The following is a 14,702-nucleotide window of genomic DNA, read 5'->3' as shown; positions in this document are numbered from 1 at the left end:
CCATGCTTAGCTCAAACTGACTCCAGCTCCTCCACCTTCCAGACCTCCCCCGCCCTTTTTTCTTTTTAATGACTCTTTACTGGCTCTAAATGTTAGGGGGATGGGAGGGAGCAAGGGACAGCAGGATGCGATTGGCTAAGTGAGACCAGCTCCGCCCTGATCATTCCCACCCACACCCTCCCTGGAGAAACAGCTGGAATGAGAAGTAGGGAGGGAAGCTAGGATTGGCTGAGAGTCAGCGGCTGGGTGTGGTGAGGCAGCAGGGATGAAGCATTTACCTGGGTAGGTAAGTCAGGAGGAGGTCAAAAGAAGAAAACAGTAGGAGGCAGGGAAGCAGTGTCTGTCTCCATCTCTGCCCTTTGAAATAAAAGGGTATCCTTTCCTCCCTCAGCCCCCCCCCCACCGACCCAGTGAAGGTGAGTGACTCACTAACCAACTTTGCTTATTCTGCAGCAAAAGGAGGGGTTTCAGGAGAAGTCAGAGCTACATGGTTTCTGGGAGAAGTGGGGTGCCTCTCCACACCCCAACTAAAGGATTCCTCCTGTGTTCAATTCTCTGAGTCCAGCCTGGGATCAGAGCAGGACAGTAGCTGAGATTTAAGTACTTAGACCAGGACCAGGAAAGCCTTTTCATTTATTTAGGTTGGGTAAGCATATTGTACAAACAAGAAAAGAAAATAGACTTGTTTTGGAAATTTTCATCTCTGAGCAATTGAGATTGAGGTGTGATTTTGAAAGAGAAAAGTTTGAGCAGAAGAAGTTTAAACGGGGTTCACTCGGGTGAGTAGAGTGCCTTGGTTTTCCATTGCATTTCTAACTGGAAACTCTCCCATGGCTTTACCAACTCAGTGTCTATCTGTATTTAAATAAAGTGTGCAGTGTGTATATGTTCGATCATAGAGGTTGATAATGGAGTTCTTGCTGGACAGGTGTGTAAGGTATGGACTGTGCTAGGTTGTTTGTAAGGACTTGTGATATCAGAAAAACCTTAAAATGTGCTACCAGTTCAATTCATCTTTGGAAAACCCACCAATAATCTAGCTACAGAGTCAAGTTTATTTGGGTTCAACTCATTACTTTTCCAACTTTTCCTATTAGTAGATACAGACACTGGCAAACAGAAAGCTACTGGGCTGTGCCAGGGCCGCGCCCACATTGATATTTCACGGCTGCATGTTGAGTCTGGTCAGAGTTCCAAGTGGGGCTCAGGCCAAGATAGTGTGGCAAAGTCCCTAAAGAGGAGAACTAGACTAGGGCAGCGGTTTTTCATTATGTTCCTTCAGGTGTCCCAGGTGGCCCTTGTGTGGCAGGGGTACCTGCTTAAGGAAGCTGGCTGTAGAAGAAGAGTCCGAGTAGCAAGTCAGCGTTCCATTTTCCACGTTGGAGGTTAACACTTTGGTCCCTAACTTTGCCTCTTTTCCTCCTGTGCAGTGGAAAGACCTCAGGGACAGGATCCCAGGGCCTGGTGCACACAGTACTCAAAGGGGTTTCAAGGGGTCAATGGAACTTTAGGTGTTAGCTTCCCCCATACCACAGAAAGAGCCCACCACACCAGCTGCCTGAGGACTGCCTGTGATGGGGAACTTGTCAGCAGAGAAGGTCACCTGCTGTGTCTAATAAGGCCCTTCTGCACAAAGGGTATTTCTATCCATCTTTTCCCGTATATCACTGGTGAAAAAGAGATTCTAATGTTTCCTGGCACTCACAGAAACGTGTCCTCGTGCTTGTAGAGAGGGAGACAACACAGTGCAAATTTCAGTCTTCCTACAATATTTCTTAGGAAGTTCTCCAGCCCAAGGCACATTTCTAGGTAGTCAGCAAAAACCTCTCTGACTACTGAGAAGAGAGGCTGAGCTCTTGGAGGATATGGGGTGGGGTTCATGGAAGGGGCTGATAAGCGGGGTTTGGGTCTGTTCAGAAAGTCTCTTCCAGTGAACTTAGACTGGGACTGGAGCCCTCTCCCTCCGCACAGGCTTCAGATGCCAGAGTGCCACATGCAGTTTATTTACTCTTGTCCAAGACTTGGCTAGTTTCAGTGGAGTGGTTAATATTTAATGTGCCTTCGGATGGGTGGCTCTGACTATAGGCTGTGCATATTTCCCAGCCCGTTCCCCCCTCCTCTTAAGTCCCCCAAAGAGGTCAAGGGTGAAAAGACACTACACTCTCACCTTGACTGCTGTGCTTGTTTCTCAGGTTTCTTATCTGGCAGAAATACCTCCAGTTTCGATGGCTACCCTGATATAGCCCTCAAGTTTCAAGGTTATGGAGTTGGTAGAAGGAAATGCTGTATGTGGGTTGGGCAAAGCCAGTGAGGGGGGACGGAAAGATGGGAAGAATACTGCTCAAACTCTTTGGGTCAGAAAGCTCGGTATAGAGATGAGGTGTCAGCACCTGTGGGCTCACTCAGCTTGGTTTCAAGTTCACATCATCTCTTCAGAGATTGATTAATACGGTGCCCAATGACATGATCTTCCCTGGCATTTAGCGTCATTTCTTTGCACATCCCCCTGCCCACCCCCACCCCCTGAAGAATGTAGGTTTGGGTGAGTGCTCTCTGAACCTGGACAGTCATTAAAGGTGTGTGGCTGGGATGACTGAACTTCATCTACATGATTTCTCACATGCCTGTTTCTTTGAGGTGCTAACTTCACGAAGAAACCCTCCCCGTACTGGAGATTAAACTCAGGGGCTGAGCTACATCCCCAACCTTTTAAAATATATTTTATTTTGAGACAGGGTCTCACTAAATTTCTCAGGGACTGGCTTTGACTTGCAATTCTCTTGCCTCAGCCTTCTGAGTCTCTAGGATTGCAGGAGTGTGCCACCACACCCATCTAGTGTCATTTCTTTACTCCGGAAATATGTATCTGCTGCTAGGTCAATAAACTGTCCTGGAAATATAGGTCTGAACCAGAAAATGCACAGATATGAAATAAATGAAGAGATGCCAATCCTGTCTTTAGTATTCAGTCAGGAGTGATCAATGACCCCTCTTTAGGTGCAAATCCTCTGGCAACTTGGCTGTCCCTGAGAGCCCTCTGGGGGGGCCCAGATCCATAGCTGTCCTGAATATGTAGCTCTGGGTTTTTTACCATTTTTCTTGGTAAGAGATAGTGGGAGGAGCCCCAGGTTTCACACCTGTGAAATGAAGAAAATGTCACCAACTGTCTCAGTTACCAGGTTATTCTGAAGGTCTAATGAGCACATCTGGGAGCACTTTGGAGTAGCGTGCCAAGTTCTTGCTGAGCAAGACTATTCCTACTCTTCAGGGTCTGCAGTGTGAGCGCGAAAGGCCTCCCTGGGAAGAAGGAAACCTGGTGACCCACTGCAAAGCCTGAAGCATACTTGGAAGATCAAGGGTAGCAATTTTCTCTGAAAGTAAGAGGCAGCATCTGCTCATTCATTCAGAGAGAAAATTACATTAATTATAGTGAATCACCTTAAATATTTATTGCCCCAATTTTACATATAAAAAAACTGAAGCCCCAAACCAGACCCTTGGATCAACACTGACTTCTTAAAAACAATGCTTTTGTCTTATTCTGTTTTATACCCCCGCTGCCTATTAGGTGCTCATAAATATTAATTTAACTTAAAACATTGCCCAAATTCCACTAAGCCATATATTCTCTGTGATATAAAATATTTAAGAATAATTTTACAGGAGTAGATTAGAAGCCAAGGAGAAACCTCCCAACAGTTCAACCCAACAGACACCAGGACACATGGCAAGCATTTTTTGAGTGCCTCCTATGTGCCTAAAGCGTATGAGAGATGGGTTCCCTTTGCTGTAACAGCCTCAACCCTGAAGAATGTAGGTATGGGTGAGTGCTCTCTGAACCTGGACAGTCATTAATGGTGTGTGGCTGGGATGACTGAACTTCATCCCCATGATTTCTCACATGCCTTTTTCTTTGAGGTTCTAACCTCACAAAGAAACCCTAAAAGCCATCTCTACCATCTAAATGTTAATTTATCATTGGGTTTCCTGGGTGTCTCTGACTCACTGTTCCCCTCCTTATCTTCTGAGAGAGACTGTGGACCTTTATGAACCCCAGGTGTCTGGCTCTTTGGGGATCTTCCCTCTTCTTTCTACAGTGTTCTGCCCCTCCCTCCCTTCCAAGAGTAGCTCCATGCAGCCTTATACTTGCCAGCTCTCACGGGTTAGAAGGCTGATTCACCCAACCCTGCCCAAACCTCACACTGGTACTGGAAGCTACTACTGGTAGAAGTCAAAGGGATATCTGCCTGGCTTCCAAATCCTGAGTCCTCACATCTCCTAGAGAATACATTTTTCTAAGGTGCTTTATCTAGTATCTTGGGAAAAGTAGACGAGGTCATTAAAATAGAGCATGGTTTTATGGGCAAAATATGGATCCCGAATTGGATAAACTTTATTGTAATTCTAAGTTCTCCCCCAACTTCTTGTTGGACCTTGAAACTGTTCTTTGATCACAATTGCTTTAGAATTTAATTTAACAAGACAGTCACCCTTGGCCTGCCCGATTCTATTTCCCACAAGCACTGACTTCAGTAGGAAAACAACACTGACTTCCTTTGATACTACTATTGTCACAATGAACTTGAAATTTTTTTCCCCTAAGGAGCTGAAGTCAAGATGAAGCTATATAGAACTTTTCTCTTGTTCCTCTGACAGCTAGGGAATTTTATTGGGAATATATACAATGATGGAGGAGGAGATGCACAGGAGGGAAATTAGGTTTGTGTCAATCACCGCAGGTGCCAAGCTCATTTCTCAGAGGCTAGAGAGATGATGATAGCCATCATAGCGGTGGCTGTAATGACGCTGATGAAGTTGACCTTGACAGCAGTTGACAGCAGGCCCTGCAATTCACAAAGTGTTTTACAGGGAGTTTTTCATTACATTATATTCTCAAAGTGACTAAAAAGCAAGTTCAATTAAGGGCCCTGTTTTTTTTTTTTCTCTCAAGTCTATATTTAAGCAGAACCCTTCTTTTCCAAGTTCTTACTTCCCTTGTTTCACTTTAATTTGGTCCTAGATGTATCTTGCCTTTTTCTTATTACAAGAACAATAGTAGTTATTTATTTTGTTCATTAAGTGTTTGAGTATTTACTTACCAACTAAACTGTGCTCTTCTCTCATTTAATCCTTATGTTATTCAATGAGGTATTACAAATGTTATTACAAAGAGTAATTTGCTTCAGGTAAAATAACTCTAAATAGTTCAATTGGAATTTGAACCCAGGCCCAACTACCTCCACAGCCCAATCGATTAAACCTTGTAGTATTTATTGTTTATATTAAAGACAATGTAGGTGAAGCTCCCTGGTTAGGAGGAAAATGGTAACTCAGAAGTGATAGAAGCTGCTTTCTGACTAGACTGCCTCTCTACCACCTAAGTCTGTCCCTGTGCATGTTTTTGAGCCAGGTCCCACGTCCTTCCATGCAGGCTGCGGGCGTGGAGGCACGCCCTCCAAGGCCCCCTTCCTGTTCTCTGCTTGCTTGACGTCTTCGCAGCCATGCTGCCCTGGGGCCTGGGCAGAGCCTCGCAGAAGCCTTGGCTCACAGTGGCTTTGATTCTTCTCTTTTCAGGCCCAGCTTGGGACATTCTTCGCTTCTCTTCGCTTCCCCTCTGGGAGTCCCTTTCACCATCCCTGCACCTTGCTTCGGGCGATGCCCGAGAGGGAGCTGTGGCCAGCAAGGCCTGGCTCGGAACCCGTGACCTGCATCCGCAGCTGCGACAGCATGATGAGCGCCACCTCCACCCGCTCGGGATCTGTATGTACTCTCGCGTCTGCTGGCTGGCCCGCTCTCTGCACGCCTGCTCCGCCCTGCCTGTCCTGCCCTGCCACCCTCCTTGCCACCGCACCTTCTCTTTCATCTTCCTTGTCAGCAAGTGAATCACCACATCGCTGGGTGCTTTCTGCCTGAGTCACCCTTGGTTCTATAGAGCACGGGGTGGGACAGCATCAGAGAATGATAGGATCAATGAGAACCCCGTCTAGTCCCCAGCTTTCTTTAGGTTGAGGAGTTCAACTGCGGAGTTCCTAGCAGGCCTAGGAACCAAGGTCATGGTGGAAACTAGAACACAGATCCTTGCAGCACATGGGTTCATGGAGTTGTCTGCAACAAAGGGCATTACTTCAGTCTTCTAGGGAGATGGAAAAGAGTGTGGGGCTGTAGCTCAGAGGCCTTTGCCTAGCACCTGTGGGGCCCTGGGTTCTATCCTCAGCACCACACAAAAATAAGCAAATAAAATGAGGGCATTCAGTCCATCTACAACTACAAAAACGTTTTTAAAAATCTTTAAAAAAAAAAAAAAAGAATGGAGTAATTGGGAGTCTTAAGTTTTATAGCCAGAGCGATCTGGATTCTCTAGTTATGTGACCTCAAGCAAATTACTTAATTTTCCTAAGCCCCAGTCTCCTCAGTTTTAAAATGGGAATAATATTAACACCTAACTCACTGGAGTCTTAGAGGAAGTAAATTAGCATTTAGCATTTAGCACTTGTCTCTGTGTAGAAAAGCCCATCTAGGAGAGACTGAGACACTTTGAAAATCACCGTTCAGCTATTTGTGAGTGGCATGTAACAAATTATAATTTGGGGAAGCATGAATTTAAATCTCAGTTGTAAGGCTTGTGTGAAAGTGTCCATCTGCCCTACATCCAAATGTAAGCATCTCTTTCTTGTTCATTGTCACATGCATAATAACCCAGAGAATTTAGATTGTATTGCTTCATATTTTATAGAGGTCTTTGAAAATGTAAAGATCATAAGTATCTCTACAGAATGCCAAGGATGTTTAATATAGTTAATGGGTTTTAATATGTAAAATGGAGCAGATAAAGCAACACAAAGACACACACACACACACACACACACACAATGCAAACAACCTATGCAAGATTTTTTTGTGATCCCAGAGGATGGGGACAGGGAGATATCATCCTGTTCCTGATAGACTGAAGCCAGTATGAGTAGTTGTCACATTCCATTGGACACAGAATGTGTCAGGGATTCCAGGTTTTCAGAGTGAATCACCCACAAAGGAGAAATTAAGAGTTGGCTTATCCCGACAAGGTTATTTTAGAAGAAAAAGACAGTAAAGAAGATCTTTGTTCCAGTAACTTCAAGGGCTATATTTGGGGCTTCCCTTGACATGCAGGCCCCAGACGGTCATCAGACAGATGACTTTAAGGGCAGAGGCAACTGGAAGGGTTATTTAATCATCCTGTCTTCCCTGCAGGATATTTTTAGGGTAATCTTAAAATCTTCCTTGGCCATCTGAGGGGATCTGAGAATATACAACTCTGAGATGTCCCAAATTCCAGGAGGACAGATGGAGAGGCCAAGAAAAGTCTTAGGACATTTCCACTTGTCCTTTTGGTTTTTTCCTTTAACCTCCTTGTTTGAAGAGCAACTAGTTCATCAAACTTCCTGGTTTAGTACAGCATGGGTAGAACCATCAGAGATGGCATAGTATCATCCTCCAAATATCCCTATGTGCTTTCTCACAACATAAATGATCCATTTTATGTCTATTTAGTTGCTTTCCCTTCCTACCTAATCAACCAGTTTCTCCACCCACCCTGATTAAGTTAATATTTGGTTAAGAAATGCATACTTATTTGAATATTAGCCAGAGCCAAATGCCATCAAGAAAGTAAATTTATAAGGGGGAAAGAATCCAACATGGAACATATTTCAAAGTCAAGTGTAAAGTATTTAGTAAGCTTATCTGTGGCTAGTCATGCCACTGTTCCCCTTGGCCTGGCAGCCAGTACTTGGCTGCATTTCCTGTTTGTCTTCATATTGTCCTTGACATACCAGATCAAGTATGCAGAAGTATTTTAAAAAGTTAAAAGTAATACCATTCGAGTTTCAGGTCAAATCATTTCATTGTGCATATAATCTAGAGTTAAATTAGAGAAACTGAAATACTTGACAAAGGTCACACAGAATTGAAATCAGAACTTGAACTGCTTCTGATCTGTGCCCAGAAGCATTCCACCCAGGACCAAGCAAAAGAAAGCACCCTTGCCATCAGCCTGCCCAGCCACCAGATCTGGGTGCTGCAGGGGCCCCAGCCTGGCAATGTCTATCCTCCCTGGTGCCTGAAAATGTAGGAAACAACTCCATTGAGTTTGCAGAGTTGCACCAGCCACCAGCAAGAGCATCTTCTTTCCCCACAGCAGGGTGGTTCTCAGTCCCCACCAGTTTCTCCAGTGATAGCTCCCTCTCACACTCCCTCTCCCCTTCTGCAGAGTGACAGTAGCTACGACTTCCTGTCCGCAGAAGAGAAAGAGTGTCTGCTATTCCTGGAGGAGACCATTGGCTCATTGGACACTGAGGCCGACGGTGGACTCTCCACGGAGGAGTCTGAGCCAGCCACAACTCCCCGAGGTTTCCGGACACTGCCTGTCATACAGCCGGTTCCCCAGAGTAAGCCCATCCAATTGAGGGAGCACTTGTACCAACACCCAGAGAATCAGTGCCTCTTGGTCACTTCCCAGCTCCCCTGGCCTCTGTTCCCAGGCAGGAGGGACTCTGCACTTCTCACCACTCTCTTGGCCAGAATAAAGCCTTGTCCCTAGAGGGAAGGAGGGACTGCTGACAAGCCAGTCTTTTATGTCTTTCTGTGAAGTATCAGAGGCTGGGAGGGGAAGGGGTTTGGCTAGCTACTATCCTTTTGTGGCAAAATTCTAAAGAGATATGACCCCCAGGTGGAGGAGGGAATTCAGGGAAGGCTGGGTGGTTGGCTCTAGCCAGACTGAGTCATTCCAGGGAGCTAATCTGGACGACCCAGAGGACAGGGCCATAGGAGATAAGAAGAGGGAAGGACTCCCCAGCTGCAGTTGGTGGTACCTAGAAGCCCTTCTTGAAGAGGGCGGCATTCAGGCTCAGTAGAAAAGGACAGGACAGGAAGGCACATAAGCATGGGTCATATGTCCCAGAGTTTAGGGACTTTACTCTCAATGACAGTCCCATTGGTTTCAGGGTTACAATTATTTATTAATTTATTTATCGAATATTTATCGACAATGTGTTACACCCTCCCTGTAGATAGAGTAATAAATGGGCTGTGCCCCTTGCAGCACCTGAGGCACCTGCTGAGCTTGCAAGAAGGAAAGAGGTCATGTCACTCTGGTGCAGGACACTGTGCTATTATAGAATTGGCCAGGGGCTCATAGAAGGTGAAAGCAGAAGACAGACTGGTCAGATCAAGAGCAAATCACTTGTTCAAATATTTCCATTGGGCTCAGTTACCCAGGAGCCCCAAGATGACTAGAAGGAACCAATTCTAAATCCAACCTTGATTTTGATGTGTTTGAAGAAGGTTGGAGGAGCCTGAGTAAAGGATGTGGAGCAATCAGGGGTCAGCCTCTCCCCAGCCATCATGAAAAAATAATCCTCAGTCAAAAGGAATCTGCCGTTATTGATCTATTAGACTAGATGATTTCCAGACAAGAGTGGTGCCCTTTAAAAGCAAAAAAATAAAATAAAATAAAAAACGAAACCCATTCCTTGTTTAGTTGGAGAGCAGAGTTCAAGTATTTGTTTTCCCCTCTGCAGTACGGTTCTCACCTCTTTCCACTCTCTACCTGTTCTCCCTGACCCTCGCAGGAAACTCAGAGAAGACAATCATTCAGCAAGGACCAGAGCCAAGGAAGGTGACTCATTCCTCCTCATTCCGTCCCCCTGAGCCTTACAGCTTGGGCTTCAAGTCTGGCTCCTACAGCCTCCCCAGAAATATCCACATTGGCGGAAACCAGAACCTCAGGAAAAGCACCACCCAGACTAACAGCCACTTCCCTGGAGAATCTGAGGGACTCATAGCTAAACCTGAGAAAAAGCAGGCCAGCCAGAGCAGGGAGCCTGGCCAGGCACAAGCTAATCCCCTGGGGACTGCCCTTGACCTGGACGTGGTACTCATCCCCCCACCTGCAGCTTTCCAGGACGCCCAGCCAGAGCAGGGTAGGAAAGACAGCCTGCCCAAGGGGCCAGGAGAGCCTAGGCCCCAACTCCACCCACCATTCAGCCCCCTGGAGAGAGTGGAGGGGGATTCAGAGGCCATGTCCCACCCAGCCAGTGGGAAAGGTTCCACAGGGGCCTCAGGAAAGCCACAGCCTCCTCCTGCTGAGTTGTCTTGGAATGCCAGAGCTGAAGATGCTTCCCTCCCACCAGGGGCTGATCCAAATCCCAGAATGGCTCCCCTCACAGCCCCGAAGCCCCGGAAGCTGCCACCCAACATTGTTCTGAAGAGCAGCCGAAGCAGCTTCCACAGGGATCCCCAGAACAGGCTGTCCCGACACCATGAGGCTGGAGAATCTGGCCTGGTGTCCTCTTCACTGCAGGACCAAAGGAAAGCACGCAGAGAAGCACTGGAGAAGCTGGGGCTACCCCAGGACCCAGAGGAGCCCAGCCTCCCTTTGAGTAGGCCCACCAGCTCCATCAGACTCAAGGAGGCTCAGGGCCCCGATCCTTCTCCAGCCCCAGCTCCAGCTCCTATAGCTGCAATTGCTCCTGCTGCAGAGAAGATTCCAGCTCAGGGACCTTCCCCAATGAAGCCTCCAGCATCAGCTCTAGCTCAGGGGCCCTATCCAGGCAAGGTTTGGATTCCCACCCAGGAACCCTCTCTTGGGAAAGTTGCAGCTACCAAATCCACACCAATCCCTATCCCTAAGGCCCCAAAGGCAAATAGTGGCTTAACTCAGCCAAAGCCAGACTCAGGACTGACTCTCCGGGAGAGCAACATCCCTGGCCTGAGACAGATGAACTTCAAGTCCAACACTCTGGAGCGTTCGGGTGTGGGACTGAGCAGCTACCTCTCTGCTGAGAAAGACCCGAGTCCCAAAACCAGCACTTCCCTGGGAAAGGGTTCCTTCTTGGACAAGATCTCACCCAGTGTCTTGCGTAATTCTCGGCCCCGCCCTGCCTCCCTGGGCACTGGGAAGGACTTTGCAGGTATCCAGGTGGGCAAGCTGGCTGACCTGGATCAGGGCCAGAGCTCCAAGAGGCTGTCCTACCAAGGACAGAGCCGTGACAAGCTTCCTCGACCCCCTTGTGTCAGTGTCAAGATTTCCCCAAAGGGCGTCTCTGATGAACATAGGAGGGAGGCCTTGAAGAAGCTGGGGCTGCTGAAGGAGTAGGCCACCAGTGCCACCAAGATTAAACCAAGAGGAGAGACTGCGGGCTCCACTTAGGAGCCCTTGTGACCTCACGGCTTAGGGCTGGGGCAGCCATGGGCTCCTCTCACCGGTTCTGCACTCTTGGAGGCGAATGGGAAGGAGAGACTTTTGTTCAAGCATGTGTTGAATTCAGAGTGGTTGTGCCATTGACCATCTCTACAGATCATTCTGAAGAAGAAATAGACAAGGGCGGGGGGCATGTGCACGTGTATTTGGGGAAGCTGTACATATCACTGACACTCTTTATGTAACACAAAAAGGCATTGTTCAGAGTTCTGCTCTTGTTGAAAATTTTCTTACAATGGAGAAGGGAGGCCAGAAAAGTCAAATGAGATGATGGATATGCAAGTGATCTGAAAGAAGAGTTATAGTGGGGCTGGGGATATAGCTCAGTTGGCAGAGTGCTTGCCTCACATGCACAAGGCCCTGGGTTCAATCCCAGCAGCACCACCACCCCCCAAAAAGAAGAGTTATAATCTACACATAAAGGTTCACATGAATGTGGGCCTCCTAGAATCCCTGTGGGAAATGAGACTGGTTCATACCTTGTTGGATCCCTCTCTCAGTTCAGGCCTTCTGGACAAGGCCTTGAGCCTAGAGAAGTTGGTTTGTTATCTCTTCACCCACTGCCTTCTTAGTGTCACCAGTCCCACTGGAGGACCCCTCCCTGTGACTAAACCTCTTAGTTCACTGATAGCAGGACAGCTCTTGTCAGTCTTGAAGGCAGGATAAGAGGCCACACACTCATACCTCTGCCTGCACTGGTGAGAGTTCTTGTCAGTGGGCTTGAGAAATTCGATAATAAACTGTGCTGTGGTTCCATGACTCTGGTATTACGATGCTTCCTGCTCTCTTGCTCTTTATCTCACTCTGCACATGACCGACTAGAGGGCTGGTCAATACTGAGGTGGAAGCCCCAGCCCAGAGGTTTTATAAATACCACAGAACTATTTCAGATCTATGTTATTGTAGATCATTTTCAAATGTCCACAGTTCCAAGGATAAGAAATCAGCACAATACATAGAAAATTGGAGCTGAGAGGAATCTTAAGAAGAACTCCTATCCAACCCTGCTGGGGAAGGGCAGAGACTCATTCATGGTCACTCTGCATTTGGTAAACAGCTGAGTCAAGGACCTGGTGCTCCTGATTCCCATTCTCTGCTGCCTCCCTTAACCATGCTCTTGTACTTCCACGTACCACCTTAAAAGTCCATAATCACTTTCAAAGCCTGATCCCTAAGATCTTCAAGACCCTAGTGTCTTCTGAAGCAACCAGGACTAAATATTCAGGATATTTAGTGTTGTAGTTTTTATTCCACCTTCAGAAAGTGGTTATATAATAGCTCATTCTTAACCAGAACACCTCTTCCTGCAGATTCTCTGACCAAGCTGTACAATTTGAGCAAATGCCAAAAGAGGGTAATATGAGCAGGTGGTGTGGACTTGTGAATACAAGCTTGATTAGACATGGCTAGACATGACCCTCACTTCCCCTTAGGAAACACGTCTTATGCCTATGACTTGGTTGGAGTTCAGCATGACCAGGTGTGAGGGGTAGATAAAGGGACTGTTGTTGGAAAGGTGCCCTGAAGCTCTGCTGAGCATTTCTGGCCCGTGTCCTCAAAGACCCATCACTGTCAAACTCAGAATTTCTGAACATGATGAGAAGGTTAGGGTAAGGATAACAGATGGCTCCGCCCTGCCCTGGTATGTGGGGTGTGGGTGTGGCAGTTTCTATGTACACTTCTCATACACACTCACACCCAAAAGCCTGGTGCCTCATTCCTAGCCCTGAGTGAGGACCCATTCTGTCACAGCTGATGGGGACTCCCACACTAGCCAAGCTATATCTTATTACAGACTCCCATAAGGAGAGAGAGCCACCTTCTAGAGAAATGATTAGACATACTGGATTATTTTGAGCTGCTTCGTGTGTAAGTTTCAAGACACGACCTGAGGAATGATAGCTTTCTTCCTTATTCATTAATTACCTTGATTAATAGGGAAACATGAGACTAGCCATCAACTGAGACTTGGTGGGAATCCAGAGCCCTGGCATCAACACAATGCTAATCCACACTGGTTGGTCAGGACTACTACCTGTTTAGTTTCCACCCCTGGGAAATGAAACTTCTCTCCCAGACAAATCAGAGTTACAAACAGCCTGCACTCTGCCCATCAGCATCCTCATCCTAGTGGTGAGCTGGCTTCCCCAGTTTCATAATCTGAAAGACGCTTTTACCTGGTTATTTAAGGATACCATGCTCCTTACGTCCTTGTCCTTCAAAAAGTATATTCTGTTTTAAGGAAAGTCTTTGGAATTCAGGAATAAAACAATAAATCTAAATGAAGTCATCTCATTTTGAAGAGGAAAAAGGAGACCCAGTGAGGATGGATCTACCTCCCTGAGGGTGATGCTAGACCCACCTGAGGTGAGACCTGAGGTAATTGGGTCTGTTCTCTTGTGCTCGTATAGGATTTCTCTTCACTCAGCTTGGACTGGTTTGGTGGAAGGTGAGAATGGGTTTTGTTATTTTTTTTCAAAGGATTTTGGGAGGAAATTTGTAAAGACCATCAATTTGATCTTAAAAGCCAAAGTGATAGCTCTTGACCTTGGATTTCTTGGATTTCTGCTTTACAACACTATAGTCTTGCTGCTATTAGGCACAAACTATTCTCAGAATAAAGAAGTGATCACTCTTCAGCCTGGTGCAGTGGGATCTGTGTTTTCAGAGGTGTTATCAGCTGCTCCTCAGAGTCACCACTCCTGTGCTAATTTGGGAATTCTGCATTCTGACTCCAGGGTGGTGGCAAGGCCGACCTACAGGCCATCTTGCACTGAAGTTGGGACAGAGCCACTCACCTCTTACCTGCCTTCTTCCACAGAGGGAAGTGTGGTCTGGCAGAGTTCATCCTGTAATCTGGAGGGAGCAGGTGTGCAAACACTGCTGATTGTTTCATGGAAGGAAGGGCAGGTAAAAGATAGGAAAGTAGGTCCTAATTGATGTTCTAGGTTTAAGCTGGAGGAGAAGGTTGAAGAGTCTACAGAATGCACAAGTATGTGAGATGAACCCCTCTCTCTTTGGATCCCTGGTTGCCTATGTAGGCAAAGAAGGATAACACTATGCAAATATGAAACTACATCTCTTAGATTAGTGGAAGTGGAGACCAAGGGTGAGAAGGAGGAATCCTGAACGTATTTATCAGAAACTAAGAAGGAATACTCTTTTCCTCATGTGAATGACTATAAAGCGTACAACTCTAGACTCAAAGTCAACCTCCATCATGGGGCAATCAGGAGCCCTGGGAGAGATACTTTAACTTTTGAACTTCAGAATTCTCATCTGTGAAATGGAGGAAATACCACTGTTCTTTAAAGATTCTTGGGATGGAAAGGTGATATAAAATATGGCAAGCTCAGTACTTGGCACTTGGCTCCATAATTACAGTACTATCTTCAGGGACTTAGTCTTTCCTTCTCAAAGGGAGCAAACAGAGAGAGGGTTGGAAGCCAAGTATACACCCAAT

General features: G+C 46.6%; 1 protein-coding gene across 1 annotated transcript; it reads left to right on the top strand.

The window, feature by feature from the left end:
* Positions 1-260: 260 nt before the first annotated feature.
* Positions 261-11,998, top strand: CUNH1orf116 (chromosome unknown C1orf116 homolog). The gene is made up of 4 exons (XM_046452134.2): positions 261-416; positions 5,575-5,760; positions 8,249-8,426; positions 9,609-11,998. The coding sequence occupies exons 2-4, from the start codon at positions 5,656-5,658 to the stop codon at positions 11,132-11,134; spliced, it is 1,809 nt and encodes a 602-aa protein (XP_046308090.1). The 5' UTR covers positions 261-416; positions 5,575-5,655; the 3' UTR covers positions 11,135-11,998.
* The last annotated feature ends 2,704 nt before the right edge of the window (positions 11,999-14,702 follow it).

Source organism: Marmota monax, unplaced genomic scaffold (genome assembly GCF_021218885.2).
Source record: "Marmota monax isolate L192 unplaced genomic scaffold, Marmota_monax_Labrador192_F-V1.1 WCK01_AAM20220418_F8-fsc00105, whole genome shotgun sequence".
Lineage (NCBI taxonomy): Eukaryota > Metazoa > Chordata > Mammalia > Rodentia > Sciuridae > Marmota > Marmota monax.
This window is presented reverse-complemented; position numbering and strand designations above follow the sequence as displayed.